Source organism: Beta vulgaris, chromosome 2, assembly GCF_026745355.1.
Source record: "Beta vulgaris subsp. vulgaris cultivar EL10 chromosome 2, EL10.2, whole genome shotgun sequence".
Classification (NCBI taxonomy): domain Eukaryota; kingdom Viridiplantae; phylum Streptophyta; class Magnoliopsida; order Caryophyllales; family Amaranthaceae; genus Beta; species Beta vulgaris.
In genome coordinates, this window is record NC_079203.1 from 37,615,541 (window position 1) to 37,634,615 (window position 19,075).

At 36.7% G+C, this 19,075-nt stretch overlaps 1 protein-coding gene across 5 annotated transcripts; it reads right to left on the bottom strand.

The window, feature by feature from the left end:
* Positions 1-652: 652 nt before the first annotated feature.
* LOC104886777 (inactive poly [ADP-ribose] polymerase RCD1) lies at positions 653-18,197 on the bottom strand. 5 transcript variants are annotated; one of them, XM_010671286.4, is made up of 9 exons: positions 18,027-18,197; positions 16,002-16,098; positions 14,864-14,923; positions 13,434-14,658; positions 9,358-9,599; positions 8,877-8,977; positions 4,065-4,250; positions 3,884-3,979; positions 653-1,024 (listed from the first exon to the last, which is right to left on the bottom strand). In XM_010671286.4, exons 4-9 carry the CDS (start codon positions 14,525-14,527, stop codon positions 971-973), a joined length of 1,773 nt encoding a protein of 590 aa, XP_010669588.1. In that variant the 5' UTR covers positions 14,528-14,658; positions 14,864-14,923; positions 16,002-16,098; positions 18,027-18,197; the 3' UTR covers positions 653-970. The 5 variants fall into 5 exon arrangements, with proteins under 5 accessions (XP_010669588.1, XP_010669586.1, XP_048494955.1 ...); XM_010671284.4 differs by having other exon boundaries at positions 15,934-16,098; XM_048638998.2 differs by having other exon boundaries at positions 16,002-16,105.
* Positions 18,198-19,075: the final 878 nt, after the last annotated feature.

Sequence of the window (19,075 nt, forward strand, 5' to 3'; positions counted from 1 at the left end):
TGTCGTGCCGAATTCAAACAGATGAAAGTCCAAAGGAATTGCGTGCTTATCGTTTTGTAGGCAAGTTTTCTTACAGATCCGTCTCTCTTCGGGGGTTGTCTTGCTTCGGCATTTGGTGTTTTCTTGGTTGGAAGTGTTGTAACTTGCAAGTGTTTTGACCCCAAAACCCCACAGCACTTCATTTAATCAAATTATTCATCCTACTTTTTCAAGGTCACAATTTGTAGAAGAACAAATCTCTTCAACATCTAATCAAAATATCATCATAGGCTCATTTCAATTTTATGTACTAATAAAATAAATATATACTACAAATAGTGAAACAATAATTCGGGAGGCAGTAATTATAGTGCTTAAATTCATCTGATCAAAAGTTATACTTCCCCAGTAACAAAATTGATATTACACTTTCAAAAACACACTTTTTAGGCAACTTTTTAAAAAGGGATAGAAAAAGAAAAACGATAGACCCATATGACAGGAAAGAGATAAAATGAGATTATTGCCTAAAAAAGAAGTGTAACATCTATTGTTACAACCATATTTAGAAAGTGTAACATCTATTTTGTTACGGACAAAGTATCTAATTTGCTGTCATGCAAACCATCCTAACAATCAAAAGTTATGACATAAAAAAGTCAAATATTGCAAATAAAAGTCAACACAGCCATGTAACTTTCCAAATAAAAAACTCCACTAAATTGTGCACAAGAGATGAAAAAAAAAAAACAAAAAACGAACAAAGAAAAAAAAAAGATTGTCCCACAAGGTTTGATCTTCAAACAAAAGAAGACAACTTTATGAAAAATGTTCAACTAAAATACCAACGCAAAGCTATTAGAACCTGAAACTTGACGCTCCAGAACAAGAAAGTATTTGATATTCACAAACTTTATGTCGACGCATTGCCCACCTTGCCAAAAGTACCAAATATTTAATATCACTTGAGCCACTAAACAAGCTACTCTTTTTAACTTCCTACTTCTTGGTTATTCACCGCCATCATGTTATTATTTGGGAGTACCTGCATAAAAGCAAGTAAATTAGCACCAAACTGAACCACAAAAAAAAGCTTAGGAACATGGTATTCCTGAGGACTTCAACCTGTACAAGCACTAACTCCGGCCTATGCATCAAAATACTCCAAGAGAAATCCACAACATTCAGTATTCACAGCAAAAGTTTGCACTGAACACCAAAATATGCTTTTATACAAATGGTGAGCAACATCACAGCATTAGACATATAGGTTTACAAATTATATGAATAGAATGATTGTGCCACCAGAATCAGAAAACTCAGCAGGACCCCAGCTAGTGACTTTGCCAAGAACCCTGCAAAACACCCTTTATTTTGATCTACTATGAAACAAGCATCCGACAGCAGATTAATTTTGGGATTTCAGCAGAAGGGAAGCGAATTGTCCAATTTCCCTTTTGTCACCTTTTGTTTGAACGGATTAATCCCAAATTACCCTGTTCCCCCTTTCTCCCAATGGGCATTTGACATTCCCCAACTGGGTTTTGGCTCAGAAAGACACTAACATACAAATACTCTTCACACCTCTGCCAAAACCTGCAACCTTCCCCACTGGCAAAGTTACCACCACTCATATCTTTATCACACTACAATCTCAAAACCATAATCTCGCATAAGTCATAGCCTGCAAGTTTATTTGCGCTGGTCCAATACAGTTGGTGCCTTTCTCCAATCAAGGCCGGATTTTAAAAAGCCTTACCCCTCACCATTGACCCACCCCTCTCCTTCAAACCCAGCTATAGAACAACTATAGCTTCTGCCATTACTCAGATGGTCCACTTCTACATCACGACACGCCGTCTTTGACCAGATAATTTCCAAAGTAGCTCCATAATCACAATACCTTACTCAAACAACACCCTAAGCTTCAAGCATTTGGTGATCCAAATCTACTTTACCGGCACCCAAGTCTTGTAAACTGATAAAGGGAACCATCGAGAATTTCAAGCATCTATTTTAATTGAATAGCCACATGGGAAAGGATATGGCAATACTGGAGGAAGAAAATGATGATCAACAGGAGGTATTTAATGTTATGCTACAGGAAGATGGTAGTCCATCATAAAAGAGAGGTAGAGGTGGAATTGGTGAGTATAGTTGAAGTTGAGAAAACGAGGAAGACGGAAATCGAAGCCCTAAATTATTAACTTTTTTTTTGTGAACAAAAATGTAATAAAACAAATAAGATTACATTCATTATTTACAAATAGATATTTCTTTGTCAATTGAAATGGCCTGAAGCTTTAATAGACAATTTTCCTTTCTTCATTCTCACCCCTTCCTTGAGTGACACAAACAGCTTCTGCTATTCCTCAAGCAGAACTCCATAGAAAGTGGAAGCTATTGAATCAGAAACTTTCATGCATTCGATGGTGGTCCAAACAAGAAATTTAAATAAAAAGGATGGAGAAAGTAAGAATCAAAGTGGAGCATAGAGATGAAGAAAGGGAAAGCCACAGAACACAAGAGGTGCAGCAAATTACAGAGTGAGGGGAGGACTTTACCAAGAGAAAGTAGAAAAGGAAAGCTATCAGCTAACTAAAAGCAAGGGACTCAAGGCCAACAAGACCAGAGCAAGATGAAGTTCTCAAATAAACAATAGAGATATAATGTGAGAATCCCTGAGGGTTAATGTAAACAGCCAACGAATTCCGCTGAGAATGACTATAATGGAGAAGCACAAGGCCAAGAACCTTGTTCGTTCTGAGGTTTTTGTAAACCAGGCATACCAGTAGAATCTGACAAATATATGTCTCCAGACAGTAAGTACCGCATTCGTCTCAAAATACTTCGTTTCAATTTAGATGCTCATAGAAAAAGTAGAGAGTTTTTAAGAAAGAAAAAAGAAGTGAAGGACTGCCAGTTTTGAATAAAGAAACATTTGTTAAGCAAAAAGTTCAGGTATTTTAAAAGAGAAAGTGGAATCACCGACCTTTTACGGGTATTTCCATTTTAGGGAAGTGTAGCAAGTATTTTGAAACAAAAGGGAGCATTATATTGAGCAAAGAGAAGAAGTAGATCTGATGGAAAATGAAGGGTGAAAATAGATGTTATGAGAGAGAGCGGGTAATCTCATACAATAAGTGACATGTGGTCTCAACACAAAAGCGGAAATGAGTTAAGTGTTTTTCAAATCCCAAAAACGCAAAATAAAGGAGCTTATATTAGAATGGAGTAATAAGGTAGCAACTTTGCCTGGCTCAAACTGGTCATTTTGGCTCACAACGTGAGCATCTTCCTTCAGTAGAAAAATAACGTTCAGATACTTCAAGAACCAATATAGCTTGACAGGAAGAAGTTGCTAAATAAGCAACATAATTAACATGTTAAGCCCATTAAACTAGTTAGAAAAAAAATACGAAGTCCATCATTCTTAACAATATTCCATATTGCAAACAGAATCAGAATCACCCATGACAACCATTTGTGCGAATTCTTGGGGTCCATCAGGATAGGCTTTTCTCATAGATCAAGGACAACTACAGTGATCTACCATAACAGATGTATGAAAATTGAAAAGCATCTTATCACGAGATTATAAACTGAAAGAGGTTCACCAAAAGGGGAGTCCAAAGAAATTACGAAAATAACAAATCAACAGAACATGGTTGTATACTGTAACCAAAAATTGAGTGAAAAAGCATAAACACTTGGCCTACTTGTATATACACATATAATCCTTGATAATAACCACACAACGAGATCAGATTCTATAATATAAATAAAAGGAAGGAATGACATCCACATACGAAAACAAATGTATCTCAACAGCAGAAGCAACTGGCACTTAGATTTCACACCCTGGAAACATGCAACAATAAGAAACAATCAACAAAAATATTACCTTGCAGCTGAGTTCTTGTATCGTAGACCTCAACAAAGTATCTCCAACAATTAGTCTCAACTCCTTAACAAAATCCCCTCGAGAAATGATCTTGTTCTGAAATCACAATAACAATTGAGACAGATGTTACAGGAATAGAAAACATAAATATACAGAAAGCAGAAACAAACACAAAGCATACCCTAAAAAGCTCATAATAAGCAAGCAACAACTTCATGTTATTTTGAGGCACTTGCTTTGAAATTGCTTCAAATAACATAGGAAATGGCATCCATGGGGATTTTGGTTCCCTTAAGGTGGTTGAATTCGAACTAGCACTTCTTTCCTTGCTTCCATCACTTGTTATATTTGAAAATTGATCAGTTCCCTGGAGACGTGTGGAATTAGACAATGTGATAAATCCACATAACCATGAAAACAACGAAACTCATAGGTGGCACGAGAACAACTAATAAGTGCAACAAAACCAGCATAATCAGTAAGCTCAAAATTAATAAAATGAGCTTAATTTTAGAAGGCGAATTGCTAACATCCTTTATTTACATGATAGTATGAGAACTCAAAGCCAATTGGCATAAGGTTAGAATGTCAGGTGACCAGGTCAATATATCTAATAAATAATGAGATGGGAGGAAAACTCCTTTCCAATAACCTGCAAACACAGTTACAGATGAGGTGATGCCTTTTTTGATAACCTAGTGCTTGTTTAATCAGGGAAGCTCTGAATCACTTCTTATACAGCCAGAAGTAGGCTAAAAATTTTCAGCCTCCTACTACAAGCCTCAGTTAGCCAAAGCGCAATCATATTAGCTTAATACTCACATGATACTCCCACCTCGCCCCCACAAATCACAAAACCACAAACTGCTACTTCTATGCCCTTATTCAGGAACATCAGAACAGATTATCGTCGATGAAAAAAAATTGCACAGAACATCTCTTCCAATTTATTGATTACTTGGTTTACTTGTCTCGATTTCACATAATAGTATGAACTTAAGATATCAGACAAGATCAGGACTCACTAAACCACTTTTTTGACATTGTATAGGATTATGTCTTGGGTGAAACCAATCTCACCCAATTCCTGGTTGTTATGCACACATTACCTCTAAACAAGATAATAGTAAACCCTCAACAGCACAAAAAGGACCCTAACATATACCAAAATAGCCATAAACTATACTCCATACGGATCACCCCTATATTAAGTCTCCCCAAACCAGCTGGTCTCATCAAAGCATTGTAATTAAGGCCAACAAAGAGGGGGGGGGGGGGGGGAATGGCACTCTTGACACTGCATGGTTATCCTTGAGAAAAAGCGTTTTTTAATATATGGCTTTTTCTGATAAAACAAGTATATTTAAAAACGAGAGAACCTGATGAAATCAAAAATGTCACTTCACTTCACCATACTTTGGGGACTGCAATAAAAACACTTCCCAAAAAGCAGATTGTAGTGCCGATTTATACATATAAAATACATATATATAAAAGATTGAACAAACAACACATGAGGACAGGCTCTCCCTATGCTCTGCTTAGCCTTCCCTCTTGAAACAATGGCTGGAAAATTCAGACTACACCAACCCCGCTCTCTCTCCCCCCCCCTCTATCTGCCATTGTGTGTGTATATATATACACATACACAACATGAATATACATGTATATATCTACAAGACGAAGATCCGTTACAAGTGGCAAGATCAGACCCTATCACAAGGGGTCGAAGGAGGGCCTCCAACCAACTAGGCCAACAGATAGATAGATAGATACATAATATAGAGAGAGACATAGCATAGAGAGAGAGACAACATAAGGACAAGTTCGGCCCGTTTGGTTAGTGGCACTAAATGGTGGTAATGGTTTCAAGTGCAAATTTGTGAAAGCATTCTCCTGTAAACATCCATGATAATGCCAGTTTATTCTAGAACACCTAATTTCTTTCTAAAATTTCATTACCATCCATTATCACTTGCGAAGGTGGTATTGGTTAGTAATGGAAATTATGAAGGAAAACACATGTTTTGACATCAAGTTCTATAACCATGAATGTTAACATTGTAATGTCTTCACAAACTTACACTAAAAAGCATTACTGTTACCACAACTTAGTACCATTCACCAAACATGCCGGTTGGTTAGAAAGGTGAGGAAAAAATATGGCCCTTCAATTTAGAATGAAAGGTCGCGATTGAATAAGATCAATAGAACAAGTAACAGCAAAACTTGTTTAAGGTCACTACTGAAAGGACAACATTCACAGAAGTCGACAAACCATATATTCCAACTATCAACACCATAGACCATCAAACTCTCTTATTGTCTCTCTCCTCTCCCACCCCAACCGCCCACACACCTCGAAAAAGTGACCAAAATCACATAGCCCTGTCTCTCTATTCCCCATCAATATGTAACCATAGTACTACGATCTCCATATATATGTAATTTGGCTTTGACTTCATCCCAACCTCCCTCATGTGGCAAATGGGAACCGATGACTCCCTAAACTACTCAGATCTTACCTCTTTCCAGTCATTGAAGGCTGCATTACTCAAAAGTTCTCAGCCTATCCATGATCTTCTCCATTCTCCACCCATTTTCTCTCGTGTGAGAACTGAAGTTCTCAACCTCTTGCTTTCTTTTCTATCACCATTGGATCACAACACCAATGTTTCCCATTACTTAAAGAAATCCAACCTTGCCCACCCCACACTGATCACCAACGAAAAATTGAAAATTACTCAACTCCCCGAACCCATATCATTCTCTTTCGATGACTGTAGTTTGTATCATACCCTCTAACTCGCAAGATTCTTAACATCTCCACGGCCAACATATAAACATGAAACAATCCTACAATTATTTTTGCTTTCAACTAATTTTTTTATAATTTCATTGCAAATGACCAAATACGAATGCTAAAGCAATCTTGTTCTCCAATGGCCAAAATGACAGATAACTGCATCCAAAATGAAACATTCTTCATTCATTTTTTAATTCCAACGTTCACTTATTTGAAAATTTCATATTTATTGCAACGTTTCACTTATCTAGTAATATCTTCTCTCTATCTCTCTCCTATCACATGGGTCCCACTTTTTACCTATCTCTCTCCTCTTCACATGGCTATCTTAAATTATGTGTCAAGATGCAATGTTGAAGGAAGTATCAAATTACCTCCATCAAAACTGTATGATGATATTGTTTTGTCACTTTTGCATGGTTTTATTACCGTTAGGTCCTGAAAACTGCACATTAAAGGCCAGAAAAGAGAAACCTCCGCTAATTCTTGTCTATGATGACACTTCATCCGGTTGCTCAGATTGTGAGATTCACAATTATTTTACTTCCAACAAGAACGACGAATCAGTCAACTAACTATGTCAATCTTATCAGATATGGATTTGGCAAGCATGAACCCATTTGGACAAGCATAATAATTAGAAGCTTCAATGACTAGCTCCAAAACCTACAATGCCAAAATCCACCCCAAAATTTGATTCCCATTGATGGAAAGAATATCAGTTAAACACCACTCAAGGATTGATATCCCAGAAAAGACCAAGCACCTCAAGGGAAATCCTCATTACAGAAAAACAAATTAAGCATCAACATCTCAATCAGCAATGAGGTGAGCGACACAAATGCCTGCACTTCTGACAAAATCCACTTGCAAGCATCAAACAAACTTACCTAGCCTTCTAATTACCTGGATTAGTATGCCCACAATAATTTTGGGTAGAGCTCCAAACTTCAGCTTAGTCTTCAATTTAAAAATTACAGAGAGAAAATCTTCAGCTAATCCAGGAGATTAGAAGACTGGCTAGTCTATCCTGAAATATCCTCCCTACCTTCAAGCCACCTCCCACAAATGGCCTTCAAAAAGTTTATGATTCTTTCCTTCCCATATCTTGCGTTTTAAAGAAGGAAAATCCTGAACTCCCACCAGACGAGATGCATCCTGGTGACTGAACTGATGATTATAAACCTCCCAGACTACTATCAAAATCCCCCATTATCTTGCTGCTTCTGCATAACTGACTAGCAATCATGCAATACGTGTAAACATATTCGTCTCTAAACAAAGAAAGCATACGACATCTAGAATCTTTTTACCGGAGAGAAAATTTCATAACTTCAAAGAAACAACTTCACTCTTGGCCCAATGTTGCATTTTAAGGGCCTCTCAGAATCTAGGCATCCAAAGAACAGATGGATGAAGAGCCCTTCCCCTTTCTCTCCGTTTTGCTTCAAATGCCCACTTATTTGACGGCAAACACCCAACTGCTGTATAATGGAAGTGAGTACACCAACACTAACAGGACATAAAATACCTCAGGAGCATTCTGTTTCCAGAATCTTGAAATCCCAGACAATAATATCCACCACTGTCAAGTCTTCATCCCCTCCTCCATTATGCTATAATGCTTTACGTCATTTCTTAAGTTGTCATAATTAGATTTGGTGACTTTACGTTTTTCAGAAAGACAGACAAGTTATCATTTGTTTCTTCCTGCCATCCGAAATCACAAAAATTGCGTAATTTGCAAGATTTGCCTAGCATCATTCTTTCAAACCTTCTCAAAGTGGCAACAAATAAATATTGCTATGCAACAATTGAAATTTTCAATCACTTAAAGGACGGAAATATTGAACAGCAATGGACTACTATAGCAATATAAATCTGGCAAGATTTGGAAATTCATCCTACACATTTAAATATACGTCAAAACGTATACTATCTAATCCTACTTTCTAAAATATCCAGTCTCTGCAGCCAACCATACTTTTCCTGATCATACTATGCTAATTTTTCAGAATATATTTTAAAACACAAGTTAGATGCAAATGGAATCAAACAATATTTGATCATGATATGAGTGGGCAGCAGCAAAAAAATCCTACCAAAGAATCCCTCCCTAGTCCTATTAGCAAAAGAATAAAGTAAAAGCCAGCAAAGGCTATTTTTGTCAAAGATCAGCAAACTTACAATGTCAACAGCAGGTTCAGTTTTACACTGGTACATAGGGCTTGGATAACCAGTTTTGGCTTTTGTGATGTCAAGGTTGCCATCATTCTTCAAAATATGACCTGCATTATACAATATCTAGTTCTCAAGCAAAAATTACGGAATCCTACAACTGTAACTCTTAAGCACAAAACAAATGACCATGGAGATATATGCATTGCTCAATATTCTTAACGAACAATTTTCCATCTCTAACCAAATGGACTGTTTTTCGAATAAATTCATGAGTGCATGAAGCATGGATATTCGCAACATGAAACTCTGGCCCGAGGACAAAATCGACGTACAAAATTACTTGGCAACTTGACCAAGAGACTAAGCTCCATAAAGCATCATCTTCTCGACAAAAGTAATCGCAAACGATGCAGATTATGTGAATTTTAGTGACAGCGAGACAGAAAATATAAGAAATGATTGAGAATGCCAAGGCACAAACCATCACCTTGAAGATTAGCAGGGACCTTGAAACTAACAACATACTCAGGGTATATATGAGTATTCATGTTCATGCTCCAGACTATATAATGTCGTGGATTTTCAGGATCATCAACTCCACTGTCAAAGTTCTCGCTACTAGGGTGGAATTGCTTGGATCCGGGATGAACAACCTCCATATTTCCCATGATGACACGACAAAGGACCATATGCCGCACTCCATTTTCGTCATCATCACAATAATTTGCACTGTAAATAAGACAGTCTTTTAAAATCTCTAGCATTTGTTTGTAGAATATGCCTGGGAACAAGCCATGTAATTTGAAGGGTCGGGGTTATATTGCAAGAGAAACATGCAACAATTTTAGCAAATGCAGGGAGGACACTTTTAAAGAGCATGTGTGCATATACTTTGATATGCTGGGGGGTACAGGAGAGAAAATATACTATCAGACCTAGTGCCGAATATGTTATTTGTTGCGAGTACCCATAACAACCAAGTTGTTAGAGAGAACATGTCAATTCTTAGCAGTATAACTCTCATAAAATTGATATACAGAATAAACTAACAGAGACAACCACAAAAGACCTTTTTTCGAACCAAATAAGAACTTGAACAGGCAGCTGCTGACAAAACATCCAAAACACACACACACCCAAAAAGAGAGTAAATTCCTTATCATTAGTTCAGCAGAAGATGTACAATAAACATGTAAGACCTAACTACTGATTTGTATAGTTTAAACTTTAAACATAATTAACACTCATGGCGTGAGACAATGCATCTTTTGGTTAAGAACGTGTGCTTTCAACACCCCCCCCCCATATAAAAAATTCTTATAAAGAGCACATAGATCGCCATATCAGGCCTTTTCCCCCCAACACCCAAACTTCAATGTTCGGATTTCATCAAACACCCACTCCTATCAAAGTGCTTTAAACACAGCTTGAAAGCGTCTCAAACTAAAGGATGCTCGACTACCTAAGTAAAATGTCATGGTATAATGCAAATATACCAAAATTAGAAATCACTCTTATAGCAGTAAGTTATCACATTGGCCGTCACTAAGTTGATATACCAATCAATACCATAAATTCTCATATACAGGAGAACTCTTCACTCATACTTCAACTATTACACCCAAAAAAAACAATTAAAAGGCATATTTAGCATAACATTCCAAACAATTTGTCAAACTAGTAGTGCTATAGAAAACCTTAAAATTTTATCAATGTATAGAATTACAATTGCCAAGGCCGCACCTCTTGATGTAATACTCACAAGACATCTCCACAACTATAATCATAATATCTGACTCGGACACAATAATGGCTTGCTTATCAGAATGTAAAATCATCCAATTATATTATCGCACATCTATCCTTAATCAAGAACTAACAACATAACTGACACATGCATAGAGTTCCCATGGTCAAAGTAACATCATGTGCAGAAGAATAAATGCCCTCTCTGAAACAAAGAAGGCATAAGCCAGTCAGTTCCTACTTCCTAGACAAACATGCCAAAGGTCTTATAATCCTCCTAAAATTCCACACGACAACTACAACATTGTGTAGCAGATTTAGAGTTTATCTATATCAGTACAGCAATGATCAATCTTATATTTTTCTCCCAGAAGAAAAATTCGAAATCTTCAGGAAACCAACACTTATACATCACGTCCAGGCCTTTGAAGTAAATATATTTAGAGATCGACAGGACTATTCTGAGGTGTGAACTGGAAAGTAAGATGTGCATGTGCATGCCATCTTATATGCTTTAAGAAGTACAATGGCAGGACCATTAGTATAGAAGACAAGCTCATTCAGCTGGTTACTAACAGAAAGCACAAAGAAAATCAATGAATCCAGCCACAAAAGGTTTGACGAGAGCCATTTAAGATAAAATCTAAACACTATTGCAGCATCGAGTTGAAGTGCAAAATTTCCAACAAGCAGATGCCATACTAGCCACAGCCTATACGTCAGCCTATATAAAATATTCTGCATCCCACCGCCACTGACCTCTACAACATATAAAGCTTAATCGCGCGGAGAGGGGACACATGCTCCTCTTCTAGAGGCCAAGCATATCTGCAAAATTGAGTTGCTATCACCTTCTGGCTTAACGATCTTTCCCCAACAATAACCAACAGAATCTATCCATTATATGTTTGGAACTACATGACCAGTACAACAACAATTACTAAGACAACTGGACAGCCTCTAAGCTAGTGTCAGCTTCCAACTTAACAGTTCAATCAAATCTCATACTTATGATAAGATGACGCCATCCACATCATGGACATGCAAATTAGAAATTATTCCGAGCGCTCCTATAATCACCAGTCTCCAATCCACATGTTCTTCAGCAAATCCAGGAACCCCGGTTTCAAAAAATGCCCCTTGGTGAGCGGAGGCGCTGCCATCCTGAATCACGCATTTTAAAGGAAGAGACGGAATGCAAAGAAAAGATTAAAAAATGTATATTTTCTCCCTTCTAAAACAAATGAAACACTTCCCATTTTAAGCCGTTTCAAAATAGATGAAACATTACTTTATTTAGTATTTAATTCTCTCTATCTCTCCCCTCATCACATGGGTCCCTCTTTTTCTTCCTCTCTATCTCTCTCCTCTCCTGAATACCCGTGCCAGTCCCCTATGTTCCATTTAAAACTCAACACCTGTGCCAATCCCCTATGTTCCATTTAAAACTGAACAGAGTAACTATTAAATGTTACCATGTTTCATACACACATTTCGAGCAAAAACGAAAGAAATTTCTCGAATTCAAGTGAAAAACAATATCCCCAATTTGAGGGCAAACTCAGAAATTTGCAAATTGAGGATCAGTTTGAGTTGAGTGGTCGCCGACTTGCCAACTACGAAAGACATAGCCAGTGAACATCCTCAATGACAATGGCAGATCTTGACCAACTATTTCATGGGGGTCCAGTCGACAATTGAAAGTTCTATTGTAAAATTTTAAATGATGAATAAAAACACAAAGGCTACCACCACATCAAAGTTTAAATATACTATTATTTGGCCACAAAGAACTTGTAGCTAATGTAATCGTTCTAAATCTCAACCCTTCAATTTTTAAGCATATTTTTCTGTTTATTTGTTTGACCACTATCAAATCGTTAAGAAATTGGGTAGATTTTTTTTAACTTACCTACTGAATTCACATGAAGATGAAACTACTCCACTAAAGTATCCCTTTTTTCTGAGAATCCTTTTTCTGATGGCCAGTTACCAGTGTGTTGTATTCACAATCCTCTCCCTTTTTTGTTTTTTAAAGGGATTCTAATTAAATTTGTTTGAAAGTAAAGGACTCAGATATTATTATTCATAAAAATATTTATATAGCTCAATAACTCATGCACTGTAATTCAATACTAAAAAAAACGCGTTTACTATCAGGTTGGTTTGCTCTAACTTCTAAGTCACTCCTGAGTACCTTTAACTCGCGATATTCTAGTAATGTGAACATACTTCCTTATGTCGTTGTATGCGTCTTTAATATAGCTATTATGTTGTTTTGAGTATAAAAAATGTTAATAGATTCCTACAGTTGCCTACACCTTGGGCCTTTTACAATTAAGATTGGAACCAGATTTGAATTTGTGATTACTTACGAAGGGATTGATGTACGGGATAGGAATTATCGAAATTAGAGGAATGGGTAGGAATAGGTAACGTTGATAATGGTGAACTAAGGTTTATCCCTTGTTTGGTGTATGTAGGGCATAAGTTCGAACCAATTAATATTTTTACTTACACACCTTTATTAACTCATGTCCTTCCTTTTTTAAGGCAATGTCATATGTCCTCTCAATCCTCGTCCTCCCCTCATTCACTAAACCCCCCCCCCCCAAAACATGTGATAGATTGATGGGCTCAGAGGGGACTTTGTCCCCACGTTACCTTTCTGACACTTGATAAAAAATATTAATTGGTTCGAACTTATGCCCTACAAGATTGTGCATGTTGATGTATCATGAGAGCATACAAAGATACATGCATGAGCTTACACTATAAATGAACACAAAACCAAAACAAAAAAGGAAAAGGTATAACCTGGCATCAGCACAATTTGCAGCTGTGAGATGAACACCAATGCCGTAAATAGACTTGATTTGTTGAAATTCAAAATGCCCAAGTCCGTAAGTCATAATTCCAGACAACGCTTCTTTACTAGATGCAAGCCATGCGTAGCAAACATTTGGATCCCCACGATACTTTTTCGTTATCTCAACTTGTTTCAAAAAAATCTCCAATCGACCCTGACACGTGGAACCTGAGTTGGAAAGAATTTCTACAACCTCTGGACCAGCAACAGAATCCATGCCTTTCAGAAACATTTCTTTCACGGAATCAGAATCCAAATCTGACTTTCCTTTCTCAACCTCAGCATCCACATTTTTTTCAAGATGTTGATTTTCTCCAACATCTTCACTCCTCCTCACATCAGAAACCTTATCACAACTATCCTCAATTTCAGCATTCTGACCAACTTTTAGTCGCTTCACCAAAGGACTCGATTCCCCACAATATTCCACTAGCTTTGAGTCAGCAACCCCATTTACTTCAATTTCAATCTGAAGCTTAATCTCTTGAACATCACGTGACCCGTCTTTCTGAATCTCAGGATGGAGATTCCTATGCTGCTCATCAACATCAGTGAAAACTTCAGGGAAGAAACAGTATCCCCCTTCATCAATCCATGCAATGGGCTGCTCCAAAGAAGTTTTGAAATTGAACTGCACCATATGCACAAAATCAAACACCAGATGGCAAGTCTTAAACTTCACTTCAATAGCAGCCTTTTTATACTCAAAATCTTTTTTAACCAGGCCAACAACTTCCAGCTCATGATCAACCCATTCACCATTCTGGAAAAACATTAAGCGTTTAGGCAGCCCGCTTTTCATAAAATTTGCATAATACCGGAGCAGTGACCTACGAGAAGCAAGTTTACAGCTCCTGCACTTGGCTTTGCAAACATCGGGTTTCTTTCGTTTGCCAAGCTTAACAGCAGATGACTTCAACATAGAGAACTGCGGAATGGCATTGCGAGCTAGATACGTAGCAAACCTAGCAGCTCTTCTCCTCTTCAAGTCAACGACAACTCTGCGCCCATTATCCAATACCTTTGCGTATTTTCCTTCCATTGATATCTAGTGGACCGATCCCTGCAAATAAACCTAAGCCCAAAAAAATTACCTCGAACAGGCTGCGATTATAACTATTATGTACAGATCAAGAGAGCGGCGTGGATGCCATTATATACAAGTGGTTAACCCTGTCACAAACAGAGTTTCAAACATTATGCTTTGCACACAAAGAATCAAACTTAAAACAATTGCACAACTCAGAGCAAACAGCATGTGTTACAGACTACATATTGCTATAGGAAGGAAGGTGAAGAAAGCATTTTTTGTAACAGATCCAAAAGAAACAAAATACAGCAATCAAGGTGTGCAACAAATCGGCCAATTGGCACATACCTGTGAGTAACTGAACTTATTTCCATTTGATATACAGAAAACCAGAAAGAAAAGAAGTACCTACACCAAAAATAAACAGATCAAAGATGCAAAGACCGAAGCAAAGGTAATGAACAGATAAGAAGCACCAATAGACAACAAAATTTCTCAGTTCTAACACACACAAAAAAAAAAAAAAAAAAAAAAACTATTTCGCCAGTAAACACGTAAACATCAAAGTCACTCAACTCTATACGAGTTGGACATCTACTACTCTGTTTCAAAATCTCAACAGGGGGCCTTTTAAATGCATAGTTTAAGATATGCGAGTTTGAAAAAGAGGCCACACACAAGACACATAAGAGTAGCTGAATGAAGCAAACATAAATATAAAAGCCTTCCGAAATGATTTTCCAGAAATCCAGCACCATACACAAGTCGAGTTCAAACAATTCAGTACAAGTGCAACATCTAAAAGCCGGGAAAAGAATATGAAAGCCTAACATGGCAAGAAAGATCCTTCATCCAAGTAGGAGAAGCCCCCAATATGAGAGATGGAACTAAATAGTAAGCCTAATATGCAGAAGTAAGTGCATGTCGAAGGAGAATTCTTTTTTTCCATAAGACTCCTCTGCTTAAAAAGCTCTGCTCGAAGTGGAACTTAAGAGCCCCTTAAATTCTTAGTTTAAGATATGCAAGTTTGTAGAAGAGGCTGCAGAAATTACAGACATCATTAACCAAAAGAAGCAAACATAAATAAAAACCTATAAACCCTCTCTCAATGATTTTCTAGAGACGTAGCATCAATTCATCATATACAAGTAGAGCTCAAACAATTCAGTACAAGTGCAACATTTGCTAGCTGGGAAACGTTACAACGGTTAACATATCAAAAATGGACCCAAATCCTTGACTTATAAACATATCCACAAAACTTATTGCATCTGCGTCCAATACAACTCCCTTCACACAAGAAAATTAATTTCAAAAGTTCAACTTCCAGAATCAAAATTTATCTTGTTCAACATCTAAAGTGATACGAGTAGAAGAAGAAATAAACATACTGTTGAAAATTTGAAAATCAACAATACCTATATCATAGAGTAATGCCACTAAACTCTGTTACAATATGGACAGATAAGTTTGACAATCAGCTTACAAACTGTTGATGGTCACCAGCAAAATTAAAGTGGTCCCATTTGAACTCTCCCAGCACTTGATAGATATATATATCTGGATCAGCTACTTACCATTACCTGCCAACTTAACATCATATTAGATGGGAAGGGGGAAGAGGGTGTTGAGGGGGTAAAACCACACAACATTACACAACAAGTACTTCCACTGAAAGTACAGGGAAATACACCACTTACATGATGAAAATCTACTGTTCTACTATCAAAATCATAGATAACCAAAGATAATTTTGATCAGAGAATCAATCTGGATTGAAATTCAACTTATTTTGTTCTGCCTTAAAATGGTATCAGTACTTTCCCTTAATCACAATATGATACATTTAGTTCAATTTAGCTTCCAATTAAGTTGTTTGGTTAGAAGTTTATAACAAGCTATATATTGCTTTCAGCCCTTGTCTAACCTCGGAGTTTAGAATTTTGTCGAATCACATTTTCAAAAAGGTTTTCTTAATAAGTAGCTTTAGGACCCATTTAGTATTATTGTCAATTTTCTATTACTGGTTAGGACTTCAAAAGACATGATATAGGTTATATAGTACTATAGTGAACTCAAAAGTTAAGTCATCCTCATTGCCACCATACTTCTTTTTTTGTTCTGGAAAAAATGAAAGATAGAGAAACTCAAAAACGATAAAACGATAACAAACAAGCCCTCGATATTTAAATTTTCTGCAAATACTACAAAACCCTGTCAAAATTTAAAAAGTCAAAAAGTAAAAACCTATGGTGAACAGTCTCGTAATAATTGAATTTATGTTACTATTGCGAACCCCCTTTTCTTATCTTCTCAGTCTTTATTTGCACAAAATCTATTGTATGTATTTCGTTATCGTTTGATTATAACTAACCATACTTCTATATTGCAGGCTGCATGGACTAAATAGACTCCACTGATTGCTTGTTGGTGCACAATCAGGTGCCAATATTTTTTTTACTCTTTTTTTTTTCTTTGAAAGGGTGCCAATATTTAATTCATTTCAGCATATATTCTCCCATATTTTTTGCTATAATTCTAGAAGTAAACTTCAACTAAATTTAGTTATTCATTCAATTGCCTATCACACAAATTTTTAATAGCAAGAGTTAGATTTCCTAAATAACCTCAAGAAAAAATTAATAAGGATACAAGAACTTCAAAATATCCTTTTCCGATGCAAACGAGAGATATTAACAAAGAGATACAATTTTATTTTCCACTCTCTCCAAGATACACCAATTTCAAACCAACCCAAAATCCATTCCTCATATATGCACATCCAATTGTGAACCACTCATCCCCATGAAGCACAAAAGCTCAAAAGCAAAATGTTTCAAAAAGACACCTATAATCCATAATATTGCACATCTGTGATTCTTCATCAATTCACACTCCGCACTTTATAAAAACCTAGAACTTTACCTCCCAAGAAACACCTATTCTCAATCAAACCGAAGACCAAAGCCGGGCTCGACAAAATTGCCCACTATTTTCAAGTAATATGTTTTTGATGCTACAAACACTCCTTTCTCTAACCTTCCTCCAACTTAAACTTACTAAATTATTATAATAGCTACCACAACAATAATTGCAAGCATGTCAATGAGAACAAACCAAAAACATAATTTCTTTAATGCAAATAAACAAATAACACTTGAAACTCCGGTTAATTCTAAAAATTAGCAGACAACATAATACAACGGACAAAAAACATCAAGTAAATCAAAAAAATAGATATAAAGTCTCAAAAGTCAAAACTATAAACCTAAATTATTCCAACAAATCGCAAAAATATCGAATTAATAACATAAAAAACACAATTACACACCAAAGAAAGGAACAAAATTACTAGATCTAATATTTATACACATAAAAGAGACGAACATAGAATCAATTTTAAAAATCAGCAAATCAAAAACCTCCGCAAAATCCCTAAAATGAACCACTGATTGAACAAAAATGAGAAAAAAGATGTAAACTTTACGATCAAAAAAGAGGAAAAGTATACCTAAAATCGAAGAAATTAGTGAGTGCCGGCGCTCTGAAAGTCTAAAAAATCATCCACCCTAAAAACGCAAAAGAGGAGAGAGAAAGAAGCGCAGAGGAGAGAGAGAAAAAAAGAGATGAGGGAGAATTTTAGATAACGAAAGACGGCGTTAATAGGAGGACTTAACGGCGTAGGTCGGCGAGAAGGTGTGTGTGTGAGGCGTATTGTTCAAGACTTAACGAGAGAGTAACGTCGGTTTGTTTCTATTACTTGGGGGAAACGCAAAACAGGAGGACTTATTTTTGTGATTAAATTACCTAGGTCGGTTTTGAAAATGATATATATATAGCCCAAGGTGCTTAAAATAGAAATAAAATATTGAATCAAACATTTATTACCTCAGTTGATGTGAAAATGTATCTTGAATTCTTAAATTATTTGTATTTAAAGAAATGTATTTAATACTTATATATAACCCTAAGTGTTGCATTAACAGGGAATTGTTAAACATCGCCCATAAAATACTTAAAATCGCCCAAAATATATTTTTATAGCCCAATTTACCCTTTCCTCTTTTTTACACTACCCACCACCCCCACCACCACCAACCTACTACCATTTCACCTTCTCTTTTCCCCACCATCCCACCACCACCAACCTATTGCCAAAATATATAGTGCTTTTTATTTATATTCAGCCAGAATTTTGGCCAAAACAACATCTAGTTTTCAAAATTTCAAACTTTTCTAGTTTGGTATATAAGTCTCACTTGAATTCTAACTCAGTTTCTTTCACTGTGCTGGACAGAATCATAACCTTACTAGGAAATATGATTTTCACAGCTATATGATTCGTTCCATGGAAGAAGAGTTTCAAAGAATTGTTGGTGTGAGGTAAGCTAGGGTATGAACAACCACCACCTACCTTCCCACTACCGTCATCGACCTCCACCGCAGCCACCGTGTTGAATTTTTTTTATACTCGAGAACGTCCCGCCAGGACGTTCAGCCCATGGGGCGATCGTCCGGCCAGGACGTTCAGCCCATGGGGACGTTCAGCCCATGGGGCGA